This window comes from Larus michahellis, chromosome 3, assembly GCF_964199755.1.
Source record: "Larus michahellis chromosome 3, bLarMic1.1, whole genome shotgun sequence".
Classification (NCBI taxonomy): Eukaryota; Metazoa; Chordata; class Aves; order Charadriiformes; family Laridae; genus Larus; species Larus michahellis.
In genome coordinates this window covers 59495404-59521332 of record NC_133898.1, presented here as the reverse complement: position 1 = coordinate 59521332, position 25929 = coordinate 59495404, and the positions used below count along the sequence as shown (strand labels likewise).

Below are 25929 nucleotides of genomic sequence, written 5' to 3'. Positions count from 1 at the left end.
ATACAGTTGCTGAGTTAATGCTATCAAAGCTTACTTTAAATCAGAACAAAATACCACTTGAAGAATGGAGTTTATTAAAAACTAGTTTTAGTTTTCAGAAGTTGCACTTCAATTTTTTAGAAACAAAACTAATAGTTGAGAAATTTGTGTTATTTCTTTCATGGCTGAAAAATACAGTACGGGAAATCTTTGCGGTATAAACTGTATTCCACTTAAGATACGCATAACTTCCTTTTTTTGTTTGAAGTCCCCAATGTGTGAACATAAAAGACTTAAGAATGATGCAAAAAGAATTTACAGTTTTATTTTTCTACTGAGCCTGCCCAAGACAAAAGGGGCGTTTTGTGGAAAGGGTTTCAAAGAAGCTTTCTAAAGCAAAGTTAATTCACAACTGTAGTTCCATTATGTCACAGATAATTTCCTCCAAATTCTCTGAAAAAGAAGTTACATTTGTGCATTCTTCTAACTAATTCTAAACGTGAGACATATTGCTGTTACAATAAAAAGTATACAGTACTGGAAGTTCAGGATCTCTTTTGTAATTCTAATTAAATTCCCTGTTAGAAACTATAATGTTGTGGAGGGAACAATATGCCAGCAATCAGCACTAATACTGGTCATGACCTACAGCTGCCTACCCCAGCCACGGTTAAGCAGAAATATGATTAGAAAGGTTTTAGAGGTGGTGGTGTTGCCCACCTTATAAGCATTCCTGTCTTGGCATGAGTGCTCCTAGCATTCTTCTGCTGCAACTACCAGAGCAGGGTGCTGGGCAGGCACATATGTTCATACAGGAAGAAAGCGTGGATAGTGTTCCACTGACCTAGCTTCCTAGGCAATAAATGAGACTGCCGCACCACAACGTGGGAATTTGCTTCAAGAAAGCCTCCTAAAGGTGAAGTAATTTGGAATGAAACCAAGCAGGAACCAACAAAAAGATACAATAGGATTCAGATTCTTCCCTGAGGAAGTCACATATGTATATGTATTTTTCCATAAACCTCTGATCATGCAGGGAGTTTGACCCTTGTTGTACCTTAGCAGAGGAAGATCATAGCATTTGGACCCCTTGACACACTTGCAGTTTTGAGTCAAGAAGAAATGCATCAAATGATGGTGGTAGACTGCACACAGCCCCCCAGATTACATGTTTTAAGATCAATGTCCACTACAAAGTGATGAGAGAGGATGTTGCGAGAAAGGGGCAAAGCGGTTTTGGCACCATCGTGAACAAGTCAAGGACGACTCCATCACAGCCTTTGACTTCCGGGACCAGTCGATGGGCCGAGCCTTTCTTCGCCCCCATAGGGACGCCCGTGGGTAAGACTTAGGCTATACCAAGCGCTTCCTTGGGAAACTTAGAAATCTCTCTAGAGAATCTCTTTCCTACATTTATAGCCAGGCTGTATTGTTTATAACTTTGTCGCATTTGCACGTGCTTTGCAGACAGTGTATTTATCACCAGCAATCATAAGAACCTATATATCTGTTGCTTAAATAAACTGCACTGTTTAAGTAGCTAGTCGTTTCAGTTTCTCATTGAATGCAACCAAAGACTCAAGAGTGGCCATGCTAGTTCATGAGCACGACTAGACTGAAGGTGCAGTCCACTATTAGAGTATCCAAATCATAACAGTTTAATACATATTAAACACAACTGGACTGATAGTGGTTAATTGGGCACCACTCAGAATTTAAACCTAGCCACACCTAGTCTCCCACCTCAGTGAGGAGTGTTAGAACACAAGGGGGTTTATTTTCTGCCAAAACCGCTTTGCCCCTTTCACCCAACAAGAGGGGGCGGCAGATTCAATGGCAAATTTCCAGCAAACAGTCTTTATGGTATCGATGTGTCTGGCCATCATGTTCATGATGCCTGATGAAACCTAATCACCCAGTAACAGCCACCATCACTCAAACAAAACAGAGAAGTGTGTTTCACAGCACTGCTACAGGAAAAAGACTGCACAGCAGGAGACGATTCAGCTCCAGGGTCCTGACAGCTACATCTTACACCTTGACATCATGCAGAACCACAGCTGTGCTGGTCTCTGCTAACATCAGTCCTGTAAATCCCAGCAGCAACAACGCTCACACCCCAGGTAGAGCACTACAATTTCCAATAGGCACAGAATCAGTCATCACCTTTGCAGTGACTGGTGATGATGGGTTTTATGAGATTGATGGGACTACACAGATAGCCAGTACCAGAAGAATTATTTGTTTTCAATAGGGTTAGAGCCAGAAAATGTTCCCCTGGTGCTAATAAAAAGGCCTGATTCACCAAACAAGATCCCTCTGTGATTTTCCACTTCAGCAGTCTGAGACAGCACAGTCAGGGAGGAAGAAGGGAGACCAGACAGCATTTCCTATGTCTGATGAACAGCTCTGCACCAGATCTCACATGTGACGAGATTGGACTAAGTTGCTCTCTTCTTACTAGTTGTCAACTCTACACTCAGAAGAGCTCTCATCAAGAAGGAGTGGAGAACCAAGAATATATATCCTGAGGCTTAAAACCCTGCTCCTGCTACAGGGCAGAATGTCACATGTATTACCCTCTGTGAGGGAAGATGTGAAACATGTTCACGGATGGAACACAGCCCTTACAGTCAGCATATGAAAGAAGCCTCTGGCAAAGCCACAGACCAGGAAATCGACAAGAAGCAAGAGCTAGAAAGATTCTGTGCACAGAAGTATTTGAATTCACAAGGTTTGCTAGCAAGAGGCGAAATAGCAGAGAGCTTTCTCTGCTCTGTGCCATGCTTCTCAAAAGCGGAGGAGATCTCATGAGATAAGGGATTATTCCGCCACTGCTAGACTCTGTGTGGGTACTCTCTTGAGCAAGGAAACTACTACGCTGCCAGAAAGTCTGAAGATTTTCCTCATATCTTAAGTTTTCATGTGAAATGGGTCCTTCCAACTGATACTTTTCTTGGGTGTACAGGAAGAGGAGAAAAGAGTTAATTATATTGTGACTTGCTGTATTGTCACGCAGCCACAACTCATTATGGAAAGCTATTGCTGGGGTGGTCGGGTTAAGACTGCCTTTTTGGGCAATCTTAGACTAGACTAAGCTAGTCAATAAAGGTTTTGGCAAAACATTACAATACTTTACGATATGTCACACTAGTTATTTGTTATTGGGGACAGAAGGGAGAAGGAGCTAAATGAGAAATTAATATGGCAACCAATTTTTTAGGCTCCTTTGTTATAGAAAGAGCAGATGTCTTAGTGCTCCAGTCAATGAGAAAAGATATTCCAGAAAAAAAACCCACAAAAGCAAGCTTAACTCTAAAAGTTTTGAATTGTGTTAAATCCTGGCTACATCCATGTAAAAACACTTTGGTTACTTCTATTACATATCTTAAGAATCAGATTGTGGTTACACCTTCTGGACCACAGTTTTTCAAATATTTTTTAGTATTTAGTATTACATGTTAAGAGAAGAAAACTAATATCAGTCTCAAATGTGGAAAAAAGGAAAAAGAAAGAGTCAAGGTACAGTCAAATTTAGAATGGACACACAATAAGTTATTTCTGCCTAGAACTGTCTACTAGTTACTCCCCTCTTACCCAAAACCTTGGTTAGCTGTACCATCCGTGTCTTGCTCAATTCAGTGAATTTCTCTGGTTTCTGACTTTTCCATTCTACTTTAAAATCTACACAACTGTACTAGCCTGCAACTGAAAAGAATTAGTTGCTTACTACATATATAGACATTTCATTTTTGGTTATGTATTTGAATTGCTAAAATAGTCAACTAGAATGAACAGTTTACTTTATTATCAGAATTCCAACAATGCCAGTCAGCATTTTTCACAGTAACAGTTATGGTGTTACTTCTCTGAGACTCAAGAAGTTACCTTTTCACAGTAATTTCTTTCAGCATTAAGCAAGTGAGAATGCTTTTCTCTGTTCTGTTAAGGAAGCTGCTCATAAAAACTAGCAAAGTTTTTATTATTTGGCTATATCATTGATGTCCCTGCTTACTGCAGGGGGGTTGGAGTAGATGACCTTTAAAGGTCCCTTCCAACCCAACACATTTTATGATTCTTGAAAAATGCAATACAAAAACTGTTTCTTTTGGATTTCTCAACATTTACATTCACCTGTTTGAAAGTGTGCTAGCTGAAAAACAACAAGTATATTTATATAGGCCACTAGTTAGTCAGTACTGACCGTATTATGGTCACATTATGGTAACGTTATGGAGTTGAACGTTCCTTTCACTGACAAACTGAGGGAGATTCTCCATTTTTGCAGCTAAACACAAAACTGAGAGGCACTGAAGAATAAAATGAAAGAAAGATACAGGAGAAGCCCCACTTCACCTGACATGCACTAAAAAAGAGACAGACAGATATATATAGCATACATAGAATCATTCACTTTCTGCAGCTTCCTATTCGTTATCTTTTCTGTATCTGATTGGCCTTGAGAGAAGAGCCTTCGGTCCAGAAACAATTACAGCACTCTCTACAATGGCACCTTTCAAGAAACACATATTTTTCAATTCTGTTAGACCAAATTAATCATTTTATTTCTATGCTATTCAGGCCAGAATCCAGAAGAACTTGAAACTGCCTAACTGTATCAAATCCAAATAAAAGAGAGGGACATTCTATTCTGCCTTCCTCCTTAGAAGATTAGATCTAAATAACTTGCCCATTGAAGAAGAAATTCCTTGTCATACAATGTTAAATGGATGAGAACCAACAAATTATTACTGCATACAGTAATTCTTTTTCAAATGAGAAATTTTTCTTAAAGGGCAATCTGAACTCACAGAAAAAGCATACTTCACCTTTTAAGACTCAAATGGCCAATTTATTTTTTTTTTAAGCAACTTTACTTATGTTGATTCTCATTATTAAGAACAGTGAAATTCATCAAGTTCACTCCATACATCCTCATTTTTTCTCTCCCCCTCCTATCCATTCCCAACTTACAATAATGCACATTTCTTTACTAAAGGATCTTACCTAAGGTATTTTATTATCTCTCCTGCAGTCAAAAACCAAACTGAACAGCAATGCATTCACTTATAAATCCTAAAGGAAATCAAAGATGAAAGAGCTGAACTATTCATTGCTGTTTGCAACCTTTCAAATTAGGGTTGGTTCACAAAGATCACAAGTATGGAGTCAGTTTTTAAACAAATGGTCCAGAAAATCCAACGAAAAACAGAATAAGCAGCATTGTGTCTACCCTGCGTAAATTTCTAGAAATCGCAACAAAACTTTACTAAAAGAGTAGAGTTAATCAACATATGGATGAGTATAATATACCAGGTAAGAGAAGTCAACATGCTTTTTGTTAAAGGAAATCATGTCCAGACCTCCTAAATGTTAACAGGCACGTGGCTAACGGAAACCCCAACTAAGCTGTCTACACAATTTTCAGTCTTTCAACAATATCTCTCAAAGGAAACGAAAAAAAAAAAAACAGACCAGAGATCCTTGAATAGACGAATAATTGGTTAAGGTATCAGGAAATAAAGGCAAGCTAGAATAAAAACAGGCTGGCAGTAATTGATTTGCTCATGGATGAAGGTAATTGGTAGAGACCCTCAGAGACCTGTGCTGCTCAGTATATTCATAACTAACTCAGAAAACTAGAACAAGCATACTAAGGTGATAAGTCTACTGACAGTACCAAGGCATATTCAAGGTAGAAATCAAGATTCCAGTGAAGAACTGCAGAAAAACTTTTATTGTCCAACTAAGTAGATGTGAAACTACAAGTAAGTGCAATGGACTTTGAGACGACAATTAACACTGAAGCATGAGACTCTGGTTTTCAGTAGGCTGTTCCAAGGAATTATCTGCTTAACACTTTCAGCATTAAAAGGATAATCCAGTATCAAGATCAAGAGACAAAGAAAGCAAGACCAAACAATTATTCCACACCATAAATCCAGCACGCCCACACCTTGAATATAATATGTTGTTGTGTTTGTCTTTTATAAAACAAAGATGAAGTAGAATGATTAAAAAAAGAAAGTTAGAAAAGCAAGAAGAGTAAGAGGTATAGGAAGAACTTGATTAAGACTAGAAAAAGATGGAGGAGATACAAGTAAGTTTATGAAACAAAGAAACAGAGGGAATTAATTAGGTGCATGCAATGAAACTGGAAGGTAGAAAATTGCTCTTCACATAACATACTTTGATGTTTATACAGACATTTCTGAACACACAAAGAAACCTCATTCAGCTCTGATGTTCTAATACAGCTCTGATGATCTGAGGTTTCGACTACTTCAGAGACTCCCCCTTCAAACAAACTCTCCATTGGTAGAGCTAACAGACACACGAGCACAGGTACTGAGCCAGAACCTCCACAAAAAACCCAAATCCTGCCTTGTGAAAAGCTCATCACAGAGGTAACGAAAATACACACCACCCTCTGTGATACAAGAAACAGGCCTAGCTGTACTGAACAATGATTCAGACATTTTATAATCAATGAAATGTAATTGAGACTAATTTTATGTTATTTCAAATAAAATACATCAAGTTGCATGTTACGTCAAATGATTTTTCTTAATCTCAGTCTTTCAAAAAGCCTACATTCTCTCAAGAATCAAGTTTTAAAAAAATAGGGTCAGTCAATGCCATTATGTGTTTGTTTGGTTTTTTTTTTTTAAACTCCCCCAGTTTTATTTCTACTGAGTCTCCTGAGACTGTTTAATAATTTCTCTACCTTTTCAGAATATGCGTGAGATTCCAAATTACAAAAATTGCTATATCACCTTGTTTCAACTTAAGACTCAAGCTCTTAACACAGGTGAAAGTCACATTACTCAATAATAGAAAAAGTATCTGAAAGCTTCCATCTCCCAGCCCCCCAAATTAGTGAAGAAATCCAACCCATGCTACCACTCATGGTACTTCATAAACTTCAACTCAGTGAACATTTATTTAATCTGAAGTTTCTATTATTCAAACTCTATGGCTCTTTTCTCTAAAAGTTTAAGTACTTGCAATTTCAAATTCAGGAGATGAAACAAAAAAAATAAACTAAGTTGCTATTAGAATAGCGAATGATATCCCCATAGTAAATAATGCAGATGAAAAAATGTTACCTCATCATGTGTGTATCTGTAATCCGCCTTCTTTGACTTCAGATCCCATAATACCACTGTTCCAGACTCAAAGCCAATCAGAAGCTGCAATAATAAGCAGATATATCAAGTCTTTATAAGGATAAGCAAAATAATACCATTTGCAATGCCTGCAGTTCTTCCCCCAAAGAGATGCAGCATAATACTACATGGAGTAACTACAAGTACTTATGAAGACAAAAGTTAGTGAGAAACAGTGAAGACCTCAATGTTAGAGAGGTTTACTTTATACTTGTCATTCTCCTAAACTTACAGCTAATACAACTAGCATTCATGCAAAATTAGAAAAAATAATGCATTCTTCTGAAGAATCCTTGGAAATCCCTTTGAGTTCCAGAAACATCAACATTAAAGTGTATTCCCTCCTGTGTGAAAATGTGAGGGAGCTGGAAAAGAGAACTTCTTACTGTTCATTTTCCTCGCTAGAATTTGTTCTGCTTAGATTTGCTGGAAGAACGCATATCCTTCCTGAAGTTCTAGGTAACAGCTCACAACTGATAAGTGGCTAAAGGAACACTGAGAACATTAGTTTTTAAAGAGAGGAAAGCTAGAGAGAAATGAAAAAAGATAATTTTCCAAATAATCTTTTTGCTAGAAACAACATTAAACCATTTCTGCAGGGACTGAAGATTCAAATTGCTCATAATAATTGGTCTAACACATTGTTCAGTATTTAAGTGTTTTGCTCTCCTATCTTAAGTCACACTTCTCTTAATAAAAACAAAACAAGGTCAGCATGAGGCAGTAGTAACAGTCTTGACTACAGCTGCTAGCATTAAGTAGCACACCTTCACTCCCACTTCTTTTTCCCCAGCATGGACTTACAAAAAAAGGCGTAGTTGGGTGCTGGGATTTACTCGCTGTTGAAACAGCCTATTTCCTGTGAGCAAACAGAAGTGCCCTTAGGAAAGTCCTTCATATTACAAGTTAGAAAACACTGCCTTCACACACATGCCATTGTAGTCAAGGATAGAGCTCTAAATCAATACCTAGAGGTTTTGCCTGGACAGTCTTTTCAGCATGTTAAAAAGGTGTACAGTTATTTCCAGTATGAAAAATAGAAGATCTTGTACCAGATTACAGGCAAAGTATTTGATCTATTTCAGTGCTATACAGCACTAAAATACCCTAAAAATATTAGACACATTTGATTTAGTAAAAAGTGATTACACTGTGAGTAATAAGGAGCTTCTTACAACTGCACAGGGGTTTTTTTCAGCAATATTTTTCTTATTAGAAAGGAGTAAAAGGTCAGATTCTAAAACACTGGTTGCTGGCCTCATCGATAAAAACAGTAATTCTTAAGCTTTAATTGAAAATAATTAAAAGTGGCATGAGGATGGAATACATCAGAACAAATACATCACTTGTCTTTTCTGAGTTGCCATAGCTTCATTGCATGCATATTCTAGGGTCCACGGTTCTGCAATGCGATTCAAACCTAGTTTCTACAGAGAAACCCACTAGTTATGCACTTACTGCAGTGAACTTCATCCCAATGAAGAAAAAAGTTCTACTTGTGAAACTCTCCTTGATGGACTGAAACTCAGGTGTGTAGGATACAAGCTTGTAACTAGCATGCTATTAAAACAAGAAGTTGTGAAACAGCAACACCCAAGAGCATTATAATGTTTATTTGATTTCTATCTCACTATTTCTGCACTCAGGTTATGAATGTTCTTTTTTAGCAACTTCTCAATTTTTACCCACCATAAGTGAGTTATTTGCTTTTGTTTTCAAGAGATTTTGCAATTAAGCACTTCCTGCTGTATTTTCAGATGTTTCTGATTACAAAATTCATTCAATTATTCCAGTAGCGTGTCCTACAGTTATGTATGTGCCTTGCTTCATATTATTTTCAGAGTCTAAAGCCATTATTTTCTGTCCTTTAATAAAAAGTCTTGCTTGAAAAAATAACAGATTGAACAGTCTTTAAACATATCCTACCTTTCCTTCGTCCATCGGATTGTCACTAATGTGGACAATAGGTCCTGGGTGAGATTTGGATGACCTAAACAAGAAATATTTTCATTTAATTAAAAAAAAAATTCCCTGCCCAAAACTGCATCTCAACACAATTGCAAGTAATGCATTTCAGCATGGAGTCACTTTTATCTTCAAGCCCATAAATACTTTCTGTCTAGTTCTAAGCACTTAGTTTCTGTTTTCTTATAAGAGGAAAAGACTTATTTACTGCTTATTCACAACTCAAAAAATTGCCATTAGTTTTACAATATCTATCTTAATGTTTATTGTTACAGAATTGACACAGTTAGATAAAATGTTTATTTTTATGATAGAAAACAGGTCTTGCCATTATTCATAAACTGCCCAAGCTAGGCAATGTCAAAACAACACACAGTTAAGACTTTACGTTGACTTTTTGCTATTGAAGAAGATGGACTAACGAAGAGGTGTGTTTGTTTCAACAACCTTTGGCAAGTGACGGACTTCATTTGTTTTGAAGATAAGACGTAACAATCTGGGAACAAAACAACCCCACAGGAACAGCAGCACACAAGTATGTTTTCACCCGCAAAACACTATATTGGCATACACAAATTTATTATCAAAAAAGAAGCAATGACAATAGCTGTAAAAAATACACTACGCTCCTGGAATAGCCTTATCTAAATTTACATTTTCAGCCAGTAAACTTATACTCAGCACGCATCATCCCTGTTACAATGCATAGCTTTATACTTTGGACTATGACCCCAAAACCATAGAAGTGATATGCCTGCCCAAGTACCAGCTGCATTATATTTTAACATATTTTTTTTTTAGTTCTTTATCACCACAGATAATGATTTTTACGTCTATTTCAGGCATGATAAAAAATAGTGTTATAAGCAGAAACATATATATTGATATTAACACTTCACATTTATGAGAATAAAAAAGTATTTACATGACTATTTATGTACTTTGATCATGTAATTGGTGTAGTGCAACTGATGTTAACATCTGGGACAGTTCTGTTCCCTCCCCTCAACAGCCAATACTTGATTAAACTCACAGTTCAATGGCTTTATTCCACATGATGACATAGCCTGAGAGAGTAAATGATTCCACATTGACAATGTGAATGTTTCCTCTTTCGGTGCCCACATATAGCCATTTACTTTGGAAAGGCAGATGACAAAATGTTATCCTGAAAGAGAAAGCCACCAAAAAAAGGAATTAAAGAAGAATCAAGAGGCAAATAGGAAAAAGAGGCAATAGGCAAACAGGAAGAAATAAGGCAAGAAATAAGGGAGAGAAATGTAGCAAAGCAAGTACATGACAAAGTAAGAGATGCACAATGTAAAAACTGTGAGTAAACAAGAAACAGAAATCAAGACATTCTAAAACTATTAAGTCATTCAGATAAAAATCATACAGCCACCTTTGAAAACTATCATATTGAATGCATTTACTCCATATTGCTGTCATTTTAAACTTAAAATATACTCCTACATTGCAATCTATAGATCTCCCTTTGACATCTATTTGAGTTAAAAGTTGTAAAGAACAAAGGATTTTTAGACGTAGCCTTGTGCAGATTAAGCTGGTTTCAAGTGAGGAGACAAAGGCAGAAAATCAAGCATAAGGAAAGTTAAGTTTATATGTAACCCAAAGTATGCCCTAAAGAGCAAACCTAACCCCAATATTATAAAAGTTATTTTTCAAGTATTTTAAATTTGGGGCTATTAGTTTACTTAAACCACGTTTTAATTTTCTGCCTTACAGGTTTTCTCTTCCATGCATCCCTTTACAAACCTGTTAATAACTATTTATGCAAAGAAAAGCTTTAGATCCTTTACATTAGATGCTGTATATACACTCTTAACTTCAGCACAAAAGCAAAGGCTAGCAGCAGCAATGAAAAAACTTGCTAATAGCTGGAAGAGATGTTAATTTGTATTACAGGTTTCAAAAGTTAAGGCTTCTGTAGTAATACTACCTGGATCAAAAGTGTACCATTTTACTTTTTATATCACTAGTTTTCTTCTAGTTAGGGAATGCAGTTTGCTCAAGCAAATCTTTAATTTATCGATTTTCTAACTCCTTGATTTCTTGTGCTTGAATATTTAAGCCAAAAGGCTGCACTAACTTTTTTCATTGATGTTTCAAGAAAAAAGGACTATATACAAGATTTAAAATGGTCTTCCAACTCAATGAACCTATAGAGGTTGTAACATTTTTACTAATCATAGTAATCTGCAAATACCACAGGTTAAAGATTTGAGTTTCCCCAACATCCTTGAAAAAAACTATTTTATTGGAAGCTAAGTCACATACATCTGTACAGGCATTTCCCCAGGCAGGCCCCCAGACCTTACAGCCCAGTAACAGAGCTCTCCCGCTACAAGCAGGTCATGGGAAGGGGAAAGATATACAACGTGAAAACATAAACTCTCAGCACCCTGCAACACCCCAGCTTCTTTTTGTGCCAGGATTCCATGCGCCAGAAGCAGCTGGCAGCCAGATCAGCTGGATCTAAGAACACGGCCTAGCAGCCAAAAATAACATTCAGGAACAGGGCTGTGGGCCTGTCTGTCTTGATCTGTGAGTTAATATTGTCAATTACAGTTGTCCAATACTTTCATTATAAGTAACAATCTATTTCATGTCTTTTAAAGGTGGGCAAAAATACAAGTTGGGGCCATAACTTTGATTGCTATAGCAAAAGGGCAACACTTAAAGAAGTGTCCAGCTCCTCAAGACTCTTGATGCTCTTCTTGAATATGCAGTCATGATCAATTTACTGTCTCCTCTGTGCAAGTAAGATTAATTTCATTAAGAGTTAGCAAGCAATAAAATAATTCCACACCAAGAGTAAATTAGCGTTGAGTAAGTAATTTCACAAAATGTTTACAAACTCTTGAAGGGAGGAGGCTGAAGTAACTTCAAAATTGTTTAGGCACATATAAAACAGGGTTCTTAACCTTATCCTTAGAAGTGTGCTTTTACCGTTCTTCTACAATCAGAAAGAAAGTTTCGTCTGATTTTTGTGTAACCTAGAACAATATTCTTAGAGCTTTTATGTTTCACGGAACAACTGATGACTAGTTAAATCCAAAAGGAATTTTTCATGCTGAATCTGCTATAATTAAAGAATTACCATTTTACATTGAATGTAGTAAATATTACTCCGTTTGTAATATAGTTTTATTTGCTATTTCTTTGTTTTCTTAATAGAAAAAACTAGCTCTTCCAACTTTCAGAAACTCAATTGTATTTTGTCTGAAGTGATTCATTTCAGATAACTGCATTTACTACAGAGTAACATTTCCAACATAAAAGTTCATGTTCTGAGATTCCCTCTCTTCAGTGCTTAAGGCTTCATCTTAAACTACGTAGATTTTGAATAACGTTGCAAATGTTACAGCCCTCTTAAAAACTAAAATGCAGTGAAGCTATGACCATCTGAAGTACCAGTGACAACCTACTAGCATGTCAACATACAGGCTACATTTAGTGACCTCGCTTGCTCTGTTGAAAATTGGACTGAGGATTAAAGGGATTCAAACTTGTTTTGAAGGATGGAAACAAAAGGTCAGGGTCTTCTTGGTGGTGAGGCAGTACTTGCTTAGTTAACACTTGGCCAAGCACAGCATATTTTTTTTCCTGAAAAATGCAGATTTTTCTTTCAGAAACCTATCTCTGCCACCACAAGATTAGAATATACTCCAGCCATCGCATATTTTAGGATCAACAGAAATGGAAGTTGCCATACAATGCTCTGGCCACTTTTACAACTCAAGCATTCTTCCCCCACATACCCACAAATGGATACATACATAAATGTGGAAAACACAATCATTTGTTGGGAACAGATTCAGAGGACTACAGAGACACTCAATCCAAGTAAAAAAAGAATCTTTGCAAGTCTCCCTTGCACACAAACCCCAACTACTTGAAAACAATGTATCAATACAAAGTAGAGTACTGTACTCTTCCTCTCCTGTATCAAGCCATTCTGACAAAAATACTACAACAGAAGCACCTATAAAAAAACAGACCAGTTTTATGCATCTGAAGAGACAGCCTGGGATTGTCTGAGCCAGTGATCACAGAAAGCAGGCTTTTGCACGCAGCCCTTTCGTGGCACAACAGATTCCTCATGTTATCTCCAAGGAAGTTTCAGCTACCTCAGTAAGTACAGTACATTTTGTGAAGCAGATTGAACTTTTAGTATAATACAAGTATTGTGTATAGCACCTTATTCCAAATATTTCACTTTCCCATACCTGTACAAAAAAAAATCCCTTTATAGAAAAACAGGTTTTTTTTAATCTGAAATCTACAGCGTGATTTTAATATATGCCAGCACCACTGCTAAAATGAAGTAGTTATGCAGCCCCAAAACAGTCAGGGTCGTTCTAAACTCTGTTGTAGCTGTACAAAGTATTCCTCCTCACTGCATACATATTTGCAAAGCCAACCCTTACCCTGTCCCCCCCCTTCCAAAAAACCCACAAGAAATTTCACTTTCCTATGAAATGAGTTTGTAAGAGTTGAACCACTGGTTCAAGAAAACAAAGTTATATACAGAAAAGCCAGTAGTACACTACCAGTGGAAAACACTGACAAAAGAAAAATCCTCACAAAATACTTCTTGTTCTTACCGTACTTAAAATATAAGTTGTGCTATTCCTTATGTGAGAGTATTAGCAGTGACAGGAGAGTCTTTAAGAAGGCATTTGTACACGTACTGAAAGGATTTACTTTCTTAACTGCAGACCATGTGTCTTTTCTGATAATCTGTTGAAGTTTAGTTAAGAAAAGTCTTAGTTGTGGTTGTTTCACAATGTATATCAAAATAGTTATTATAGCAAGTGATAATATTCCCTAAAGGAATTTAATTACAGAAATATTAATTTAATAAATTGTATTCTTTGGTACATAAGAATTAGGCTTTTAAGGGAAATATTAAGTAAAAATGATGGGCTGTTATCTTGAGTGTATTATTATGACAACAGAAATCCTTTTAAATTAATCTTTACCTTTCCTTAGTCTACTGCATTATGAAGCATTATATGTTCTTCAGAATTTTCCACTGCTTTAACAAAGCACAGTGACAAATGCTTTGGTGAATGACAAACACTGATAACAGGTTTTATTTTTAAGTCACTAAAACTATTTATAGAACCCTCAGGCTATCATTATAGGTTTGCAGTTACTGTAATTACACTAGCTGCTCAAATCATTATTGTATACATAAAATAAAAATTTTCTAAAAAGTTTTAAGCTACCAAAGTTGTATTCTGAATACCTCTATCTTCACCTTTCACGCATGAGATAACCACCATGTAAAACTCAGAAGCTGAAGAGTTTAATTCCAATGTTAGTCTAGACTTCATGTCCATGGTCTCTTGTCGAGTCTTCAATGGGCATAAAAACATCAAGAGGCAGTGTCAGAATATCATACTGATGGAAGCAAGCAGTGGCTGTGATTTTGCCAGACTGCTGCAAGTGGTCTATTTTCAGATCCGGTAACTGCAATAGCTTAAAATACCTACCTGTACAAAAAAGGCCAGAAGGGGCAGAAGGCATATGCAGAGGAAGACCTCCTCTTCAATGCAATCCAAAATTGTCCTCCCAAAAGACCACGTGGATAAATGCAGAATACCATAGAAACTGGACCAGGTACTTCAATTCCGTTTATATCCTATAACAGCACTCCAAATGATGCTTCTCCAAACATATTTACCTGAAGTGCTGCCTCTAAAGGCAGCTGAGAAGAGCCTATGGTTCAGTATCTGAGTTGTGGTGTATTCTAGTGGTGTCAAGATGGAGTAATAGGAAAGCAAGAGCCAAGAACAGAAATAAAGTTTTCACCACTGATGCGATCAATACCAGGGCCATTTAGATAATTTTCCAGGAAAAAGCTCAATTTTAGAGGTTTTTTAGGTTGCTGCAGGTATTTGTATTTTTACAATATAGTGTCCCTAATATATTTCATGGCTTACATGTTCTTTCCTTTATGGAGTCACATTTCACCTCTCATTTTAAGAGGGCTTTTCAAGCTTCAGTTGTACTTCACTCAGAAGGGGTCTCCATATTTTTATTTTTACACAAACAAAAAAGGGCTCTTCACTACTTGTAATGCTGACAAAAGACCAATGCACACATGCCTTTTGAGGCAAATTATTTGAAAACTAAGAAAGTTTTTCAATATTGAAAGAATTCACACGAAATACCTGAAAGATTTGAAGATGTCTTACCACTGATAAAATCCCCTGCACTACATATTTATGAGCTCCTGTTGGTATATCTGACATGACTTAAAAAGTAACCATCACCTTTGGCATCAGAAGACACTCAAGTACCTTGCTCTAACACATGCAGTTAGGCTAAATATTTCATCTGGGAAGTCACACACTACAACTTGAAAAATGGCCATGTCAGAGATGTAGTTTTCCCAGGAGACAGAAGAATTATGCCCATCACTGATGGATTAAAGTTCGTCAGACAAGCAGGGCATAAAGACTAGAGGTCAAATTCTGCCCAGGAACATGGCAGTTGTCCATTATGTGCCTCACACCACTGTGAAAGTCATCAGTATGCAGGGAAAACAACTAACAGGACAATGCAGACTGTTTCTTAGAAGCCGAAATCTCAGAGTAGTAGGACTCAGCGCTTTGGTTCTGCCTCAGTGCCAAAGGCAGCAGAAGGTAACTGATGCAACTGCAGTTCCATCAGCTGCACCAACATGTGAGACTGCATGCATGCACAGCCTCAAGAAAATGTTTTTCAAAGGAATCTGATCTTGCATAAAAGAGACATTCATGTTTGCAGCAAATCCAGACAGTCAAGGAATTCATTTTCTCCTGCTAACTTCTTGAAAAAAGATAGAACTCCTAAATACATCATCTAGCAGATCACTATGGAGTAACATTTTTAAGCCCACCAGGTAAAAGAAGGCTTTATATGACACCATAAAGGCAAGCAGACCTGGTGATCATTTGCTTTAACTCTCAAGAAGAAAACCAGTTTAGAAGAGTGTAAAACATAGCTATTTGTGAAAAAACTTTTTCCTATATTAAACTTGTACTTGGTATATCATTGTCTCTCCAAAGACTTTAAAATACTTAGCTTCTCGGATGTGTTGTTTGGATATATATATCTGTAATCCTTCTGTTAATTATACTATAATCCTACCCCAAAACACATAGGGCAAAGGGGGAAGTGACAGCCCTTAAACAGAGGCTGGAAGTGAAACAGTGATACTGATAAACAGAAAGACGAAGAAAAAACACCACAACCAAAAACCTATGAAGAATATCATCACCCGCTCTCACAAGCAAGAAAACCTGTATGTCCTTCTGCTATCCACAAAGTGGCAGAATTGGTCAGTTTACAAATTCAGTGAGGTGGATGGAAAAATTCTCTCACAACTAATGTCTGCTAATGCACAGGTTGGGTGCAAAGTTAGTGTCTAATTAGGTAAGGTATGTGTCAAAGTTAGAAGTCTCGTTTATTAATAAGAAGTAAATACAAGTGGGGTTTTTCACTCACTATAGACAGAGTTTGTGTTTTAAACACAGACCTAAAGTTGCTGTTTACAGCAGGATACAAAGCCAGCAATACTTAAAGCATAAGTTTGTAACTATGAATTGCACAGTTTCATGGTGAAAAAAACAATTTAAATACCACACCATAAAAGCTGATATATTAAAAATTAAACTGCTATCAGTGCACTCAGTGATCGATATGCAACGCACTCACACACTAAACACTCAGTTCTATTTTTATGCTATGATTCTGGTTCTTGCATTTATGCAAAGTCACAAAGCAAGTAAACTATTTCTTTTGGCATTACAACAAGGAATTTCAGTTCAGGAAGGACACGAGTCTTTGATAACTCAACACATTTTTCATACTTGTATGTAAAGTGGGTTGGTTTAGTGTTTGGTTTGCAGCAAAGATGACTCAGTTGTCATCCCACACCACTGTTGCTTTGTTGGCTTTTTTTGTTTGTTCAGGTGGTTGGTTGTGTTGTTTTGTTTGGTTTTTTTAAAATCAAATTAGTCTATCACTTCACTCACTCTTAAATTGGTTCGTGGAAGTCTGGCTCATTAGTGATGCGTGATTGCTGACCTTAGGTCAGCACAAAGTTTAACAGTTCCTGCATAGCAAGAAAACTAAAGCCAGATTGAATATTTATCTCACAACATGCTTTCAATATTTACTCTAAGAGGTATTAGCTATGCTCATTTTAGAATTAATCTAGCCTAGCATCAACATCACACGTGAACAGACAACAATTTTATTATGTGTAGGATATTTATACAGGTATGTAGATGACAGAGAAACTACATTGTGATTCCCTGAAGAAATCTTAGGGAAGTACAAAACCTAAGATACTAAGTAAATTCACTGACTCATGTGTTCTGCAAAGACGTACTACTTATTTAACTTGCATGACAAGTCATGCAAGCAAGCCCCACCATGTAAGTATCATTATGCATTTTTTCCTGGCCCCTACAGACCACTTTGCACAGTCAAGGAAGAATAGCCAAGCTTAGTATGACATTGGTTTAGTATCTTCTAACTTTTGTTTGGTAACTAGAACACAAAGCAGTTCCAAAATCCAACAAATACAACAGGAACAAAAGGCTAGAAAACTTGCAGAACTGTGCTTCTGACATCTGCCAGTAATTTCAACTAACAGATTTGTCATACATCAAAAACTTCATCAATCACCAATTCAGAAGACTTGCTTCAAATTACTAACCATCACTGGTACAAAAGGCAGTCAAGAGCTATGAATCCATTAAATGGCTGATTTCTTGTCTACAGATACTCAACTCATTTAAAGATTCAATAGAAAGCAGTGTCTTTAAAGACTCTTGGTCACTACTTTTAAAGAAAGGTTTTGCTTGTCTAAAAAAGCTGCAAGTTACCCAATAAAGACATTTTCCACAGCTCAGAACAAAGTCTGTATTAGGTATACAATTATTTTAAAAGAAATAGCAACTCTCACCACTCCCTGTTCTTAAAATTCATGAGTAGAAATCAGCAATTCACAACCCTTTCCATTCTCCACGACACTGCATTCTGAATTAATTTACAGGTAATTTAATACTCTGATTCAATTTTCAGTTAAGTATACAAAATACTTAACCCACAACACAAGCTGTGTCTGTTTTTTATTCCTTATCTGAAAGACATTCAAAACAGGCCTGAAAACAAGCTAGCCAAGCTAAATTACCAACAGGAGAAACACATGAAATCTAGAAATTGCGTTCTTAAACATTGGACAGTAATTCTTCCATATGGCTAAAAGCAGGAAATTAGCCAGGGCTGGTAAAAGGATATGCCAGGAGAACACAGAGTTCATTAACAAGTCATAGCCTTCCCCCCCCCTTCTTAAACTTGGTTCAAGAATCATTTTCAAGACCAGGACATCCTTTAATCTGGGTAGCCAACTGCTACAGTTAGCTTTCTATACCACAAACAACCTTCTAGTTCACACCTAATCCTTACACATTAAACTCTGATTTGTAAACAAAATCTGAAGAAAAATAGGCCTGTGACATGTTGAGCTGAACCCCTATTAAACAGGACACAAATACTACTTTTTCGCAATGTCAACACACTTCCAGGAACTCTGGAAGTTCCAATTATATACCAATCAGGTATATAATTTTAAACCTTAACATCTACAGAGTCCTAGAGCAAATACCGATATAACTGGAATAGTCGCTTCAGTCATGTAGTAAGATTTGGCTTTGTTTCCCCCCCAAGGACATTTTTTCCAGTTTAACTTATTTATTCTTTTACCCAAGCTAATTTCCAAGATATTGAAGTTCCCTACACAAGCTGGCAAATTAAAGTATCATTAGAAAAGATATTATTACAAGGCTATGTTGTAGTATTAAATATTTTAAATAATTCCTGTTTGAGAAGTTAGTTATCCTTATGAGCAAATCTTAATCCCCCAACATAAATTATTTAAAAGATTTCATTAATTAGATATCAAACAATTTAGCACTTACTAATTGAGAAGATCCAGTTTTATTCATGAACACTCTTCTCAATAAACTTAGTTAATGCATATCATAAAACTGATCAAAGCAAAGCCCATTTGCTTCAAAATCACATAACATATCAAGCCTATTAGGTGTAATTATAACACTAAGAGTTCTTAGTAATCAGAGACACCTATTTAGAATTATTCAACAGTGAATTTGTGCAATTCTTTAAAGTTCAAAATCAAAATAATTCCCTAGTAATGACATTACACTTTATTTTATAAGGCTTTATTTTATAAACTAGTCAAAAGAAAACAGAATATTTGAAAATAGTTAACAGTCATCCAGTATGACTTGATAAGTGGCTATGACAATGTATGCTTCTGGGATCTTCAGTATTCTGGCTACTTCTATACACTATTATAAGGGATACTTTAAAATTAAAGTTACTAGAAGAATAAGCCCTTGTCTCAAACCATACCTTCACCACTCTTGGTAACTATGGTACTTTCATTACTTATTTTAGCAAGGCACGGGTTTTCCTGTAAAAATCGGTACTCTATCCAAAATTAATAACAAATACAACCAGTGAAGTGACATGAGTGACCTAGACTCCTTTCCACTCCTTCCCCTCTTTCTGGTAAGAGTTCAATTCCCTGTGACAGGCTTTATTAGTGAAAATGTCACATTTACAGGAAAAGGATGGTTTAAAACTTCCACTCTATTTTCCACTTCCACAAGTCTCCCAACAGACAGATTCATATGCAATCAGAATCACCTCCTCAGATATCTACTTTAAAGCATTAGTTATAAGTCAATATCCAAGTGTGGTTTCGGGCTGCAAATCTGAATTTTATATTGACACTTTAAATAGGTGCTACAAATAAAGTTGTTTAAGAAAGAAGGGGGAAGGGAAAGGGAAAAAATTCAGTTTGGATACACTACTGCATCTCCTATAGTTGGACAATCCTCATTGAGCTAGAGGCTATGAATTGCATTTCTCTCCTTTTTACTTTTATGCCGCATAACGGAACACTGTCACTCCCCTGAGGCAGAGAATTTTGCTCTGTCAGAGTTATTCCACAATCCACCCAACAGTCTGTTTATCACTTTGTATGACATTACATTAGAAGGTTTTACATAAATATTTATCTTGCCTCTTTCTATTGCTACCCATTACTTCCAGCTTATTACTTCCTGCCCCATTCAACAGGGTTATAAGTCACAGATTATTGTGTGTTCTTGCTAGCATCCTTTGAGCTCCCCAAGCAGTCCATCTCTGGAGCACGCTGCTCAAAAGCGGACATAGCATTCCAGTTGAGACTTCACCGATACTGGAAAAGAAGGGCTACTTCCCAAAAGGGAAGGACTACTTGTTACTAAAAAAAGAGAGACACATTTTTTTGCAGAAACAGTATCAACTGACTTACAGAAATTTAATCTAAAATGTCTCCCTAGCTTGCTTACAGTGCTGCTACTTGAGTCTCAAAATTGTTAGTCAAAACGCATGTTGTTTTCAACTTCTCTGATACACGCAGGAGCTCTAACACTGCAGAATTCCAATTTGTCATCAACAGGAGAAAAACCTCCAACTAGAAAATTTAACTAGTTTTCCTGTTGACTTGTCGGTACACACATGCACTTTTTGCACCAAAATTCCTCTGGAGACATATATTGAAAGTCTTCTATACCTCTGCATTTTAAAGATAGGAGAATTGATGTTCAGCAATTCAATATGCAAAATTATAGAAGAGTCATCTCAGTTTAGGTCACAAGCATGTCTCCTCATAAGTAATTTGGGCCCTAACAGCCTGCAACTCAAACTCGATGTAGATCCAGTTTCAATTATTAACTGAAATTAATAATTATTAATTTAAGTTATTAATTGGACTGCATTAAAAATCAGATCTTACAATGGCACATAGTGTAATGGTAAGGGGCAAAGCAATAATAATCCAATCCCTACCGTTCTCTGTTAAATTTCAGTGAATGAAGTATAGCAGGTCTCTTCTGACGTAAGTTCCACAGGTGTAAGGTATCATCAGCCAAGGCACTCACAAGAGCTCCCTATGAGAAAGAAAAAGTTCTAGTCAACTTACTTTCATAACCCTAGTAACATTATAGCACCATCATAGTGAAAACATATTATATATTTGCCTTCAGGATGAAAAAAATATTTATAAGCATGCTCATTGACATCATAGCACAGGCAAGTTCCAAGTAGTAGTAGTAATGAGATAACCGATGTGATCACATCATTCAGCTCATTCACATTTGGTTCAGTGCCATACCAAGGGGCAGGGTGTGGATGGAGAAGCTATTTCTGGTGTATTCACATCAGTTCCCTCATGCCCACCTCCATAGAGAAATTAAGCAACGAACTCAACTGCTAATATCTACGTCCTGACAAAGCTAGTGAGGTTTGACTTCACCATTCTTCTGAGCTAGAAATTCCCCTACAAATCTGGCCCCAGCTAACTGAAGAACAGCACTGCTGTCAGATCTCAGCTACTACACTCCTAGGAAAAACACACCTGAAATTACTGAGGGATCAGATTAGGGATATATGCTCAGCTCACATCTAAAACAGTAACTCTATCAAAATAAAATTAACTACCTACTGAAACTGTTTAGTACTACTGAAGACATACTTTACTACAAGAGACAACTTGCAATGTTCAATGACATGAGTAAGTATTCCTAGGAAACAAGAGTTCTTACTTATAGCAAAGGAGTACTCTAGAGACAAAGCTATTTTCAGCAGTTAGTCAAGCATTTTCTAAAATTAAAAAGTTAATTTATTTATAATTATTATTACTACTTGCCATTCACTCTAAGAGTCACTTGTGTTAGCTGATTTTGATGCTTCCTTAATGAGAAATTGAAGGAGATACAGAGTTTATCTTCTCTGAATTATTGAACACATACATCGTTAATGTACTAACCTCATTAATCAGGAACTGAAGCTGTATTACTGCAGCTCCACTGTCATGCTGGCAGTAGCATTCAACTCCCGGCCGACCAAAGCTGCAATTTGTACTGTTAAGGAATAACCGTCATATGTAACATAGGAAAAAAACCAAATACCATAACTAACATTGTCACTGCCACTAATACCACATTCAAACAGGTTAACATCCTGCTTCTAGCTAGTGCACTCAAAGTATTTAATCATGTAGATCTGAGTGATCACCAAAAAAGCCATTTATAAACACCACAAAGGAGTTAAAAAGCCTCTCTTACTTATCCCCATGGAATATGAAAGTTACGTCTAAGTCTTAACTTACAGTTATTTAAAGGATTCTTCATCAATGAGTACCCAATGGAGAATGATGAATGAGTTATTTTAGTAGTGTTAAATACCAGGACTAGTATAAAAGGAAGTTAATCTAAAACATCATAATCAAATGATAATATTTTGCCAGTGTTCAAGGAGCTTTCTCTCCTTTATAAACACTCCTTATAGATAAAAGAAGAGCTGAATGATGCAAAGCATGTTAAAAAAAAAGTCTGCTGTGACAGATAAAAAGATCAGTAGCCAAAATATGGAGGAGGAGTCAATGGGAAGTTATGTATAATGTAAATTTCCAGGATCTCTGTACCAAGACTTCCTGGATTCACACCAACTATGAGATAACAAAAGCTTGTTCGTTTTCCCTCCCACACATAAGTCGGTCCTATACTTCCATAATGAATACCAAATAGAAGCAGCAGCAGCAACACAGATTCTTTTAATTCTCCATACGTGATTCATTAGTTGCAAAGGTTCTATATTTCAAATGCGGTTATTCCCTTTCTTCTGACACGAAATTAAGTAAATTCTCCAACCTCTAGGAGACAGAGCAGAAATAAAGTATATCCACATGAATTACGCAAAATGATCAGTATTTTATCATTATAGTATGCCCAGGGCTTCTGGAGTAAAATTTGTCAAAGAGCTGAACACCTCTTGCTTTAGAGGCGCATTAGTTTTTGGAAAGAAAGGAAATAATTCCAAAGACATATGCAAAACAGGGAGTATAATGTACAATTTCTTCTCTCAGCATACACTAGGAATTAGTAAAACAGGGAAATTTGCAGAATGGGTGAGAATTGTACATTTACTGAGAAACTGTTGATCAAAACCCAAAGTGGATATGAAGACTTAAATAATACATGCATTCATGCTACAGACATTTGAAAGGCTGAAGAGATTACTAGGCTGCAGCAAATCAAAACTCAAACACACCTGCTGCTCAACCTCTAAGTTGGCAAGATAAAATGCAAGTAGAACTGCAATGGGAACTAGTCTGCTTCAACACACTGCAACATTTTAACTTTTAAACTTCAATCACATTCTTCTCCTCGACTAATGAATCTGTATAACCTCCAGCTAACTGATGAGAGATATACCAAACAGATGTTGAATAATCCATCAAACTTAATACCGGCTTTCTTCCCCAAACAGAATTAGTAATTTAATTTTGTTCTGCCATGGAAGGGCTTAAAGAGCCAGCTCACCTCACCTGTTTTTCCCCTTGTATTTTACATTCCTATTAATATGGTTCCTATATAAAGAACTCATCTGTACTCCACTGACAGTTTATAGCTCTTTAAAAAAAAGATACAGCTTAAAACTTGGTGGGGGAGGTGTTGTCCCCATAAATGATACCTCCCTACACAAACTCAGGATACTTTTACTGTAAAATCATTCCTTTTGCAATAACTATTGATTGACTACACCCATTGCCAGATTGGAAAAAAATATTCCCACAAGGAATAGCAGGAATTTCAGAGCAGATTTGCTTCAGCCTAGCTCATGCTTCTGCGTTCGCTTAAATTAATAATTATTTGCAGAAATAGACAAAAAGCCATTTCTGAAAGTGAAATTCAGACATTTACAGGAACTGAATTTTAAAACGTGTTAGCTACCTGCACTGACACAGGTAGTTTTCTAACAAAAGAAGATTCTCTGAGCCCCCTCCCTGAACATCAGCTTCCAACAGAATTAAAGGTAACCTTTGTTCATTTACGCACACACAGTATTCGGAATTGAGGCTCTACAGCTACTCCACCTCAAAACAAGAGAAGTATGACCGAGAAAAACAGAGAAGCCCATGGATTCCTCAAGTTACTACAACATTCAAATTTTATCCCTCAAATGTTTTCTTTAAGCGCTCCTGATGCAAGTGTTTCTGGAAGCATTGTTATAACTAGTCAGTAAAAATTTCAATATTAAGAATACCTGAACATTTCTTTAAACAAAAAAATCCTTTTACATTTTCCAGGACGCCTGAACCTGTTTCTCTCTCCAGAAATCAGTAAATATGCAGCAATGTGAGTAAGTTTACACAAGCTTTAAACATTCAAAGCAAATTTATTTTTCTTGACAAATTAGTGGAAGCCTCACATGCAGAACTGAAAATAGAGTTTGGCCTCTTTTATAGTGCTTACAGTTATCAAAAAAATAAAAAATCCTTGCAGGTAGTCCCATTTAGTTCCTTTACACATGGATTATGTCATCGTCACTTTTTCACCTAGTAGCTAAAATTATTCTTCTCATCTCAAATTAATATCATCCTCCTAAACAGCATTAATCTTCTTTTCTAAAGCAATGCAAAGCCTCCCAGTTTTGCGGGGTATGCTGAGTTGAAAAAGCACGTCACTTAAATACTGACTGTAGAAGGATAATACATGCCTGTTTCAGTACATGTTAAGCATTCCTCTACCACACAAAACAGGCAGCATCCCAGGGAATGCAGTCTGTCCAAATCCTCTATACTTGCATATGTGTGCTTAAGGCAAGAGCGCTCACTGTACTAAGCAGTGATGATCTACCACGTAGTAGTCCCCAAAACAAGCAAAAATTATAATGAGTAATGACAGATTGGGCAAAGCATTTTAATTTGGTAGACAGGTAAAACTCTCTGCCGAAGACCTAGGGTAGCTCTAGAGGCAATAGTCTGCTTTGACCAGCACATCCTTTCTCCTTCACTTCCAAGCATTTCTTTCTACTATTCCTGCATCATCCGCTATTCCAAATATGAACAAATAGGATAAATTAATAGCTTCTCAGTAGCAATATTCAAAGGTACAGCTGTATTCCCCACTGCCATTAGGAAATTAACCCTGTAAAACACTAGTATTTCATTGCTGTCTTTTTTCTTTTTTTCCCCCCACTTTTCGCTTGTTTTTTGAAAATGCAAGTAAGAGACAAAAGCTGTGGCTGAGAGAAGAGATAAGGTACTCATGTCCTAACACCAGTGTTCATTTTCATACCTGCTAGAAGTGCAGGTCGTACACGAAAGCACATTACCATGCTAACTTAATATCACATAATGACAGTGATTTTACTTCGGTTTATGAGAAATGGCAATGGTTCCAAAAGGTATTTTTTCCAAACAAGCTTCAGACCTAAGCTTACACTTTTCCCCCCCCAGGCAAAATTAAAACATTTCAACTAGTGAGTTCTCTCCAGAATATATTCTTTAATATATTTTTTAAAAAATATTACTATTATTTGCAGCTTATCTACATAGGAGCATATATGCCCTTAGAAATCACATTTTGAAAGAGAAAACAAATTCCAGAATATTTATTAAAGCCTCAGCCCTTTTTTTTTTTTTAATTCTTTAATTTAAGTTACTCTAAGTAGACCTAGGGAATATTGGGAGGTTCTTCACCTGTTTCACCCTTCTGACACAGGACTCAGTTGCAAAAACTGTAGCCACCAACTCAGTCCCTAGCATAAGCCAGTTACGTGTACAGAGACACAGTTGTAATATAAACTCCTTCCAAACTATCAACACACAGATATTTACATCTTCATGTCTTTACACAGCTATAAAAAAATTTTG

General features: G+C 36.5%; 1 protein-coding gene across 6 annotated transcripts in view; it reads right to left on the bottom strand.

Annotated features, from left to right (window-relative positions):
* Positions 1-25929, bottom strand: part of STXBP5 (syntaxin binding protein 5) — a 107650-nt gene that overhangs the window by 55768 nt on the left and 25953 nt on the right. For all 6 annotated transcript variants that reach the window (XM_074580360.1, XM_074580363.1, XM_074580358.1 and 3 more), the window contains exons 3-7: positions 22039-22120; positions 21060-21160; positions 10147-10281; positions 9075-9138; positions 7089-7172 (exon numbers count right to left, since the gene is read on the bottom strand). In XM_074580360.1, the coding sequence (XP_074436461.1) occupies positions 7089-7172; positions 9075-9138; positions 10147-10281; positions 21060-21160; positions 22039-22120 (466 nt within the window). The remainder of the gene's footprint in view (positions 1-7088; positions 7173-9074; positions 9139-10146; positions 10282-21059; positions 21161-22038; positions 22121-25929) is intronic.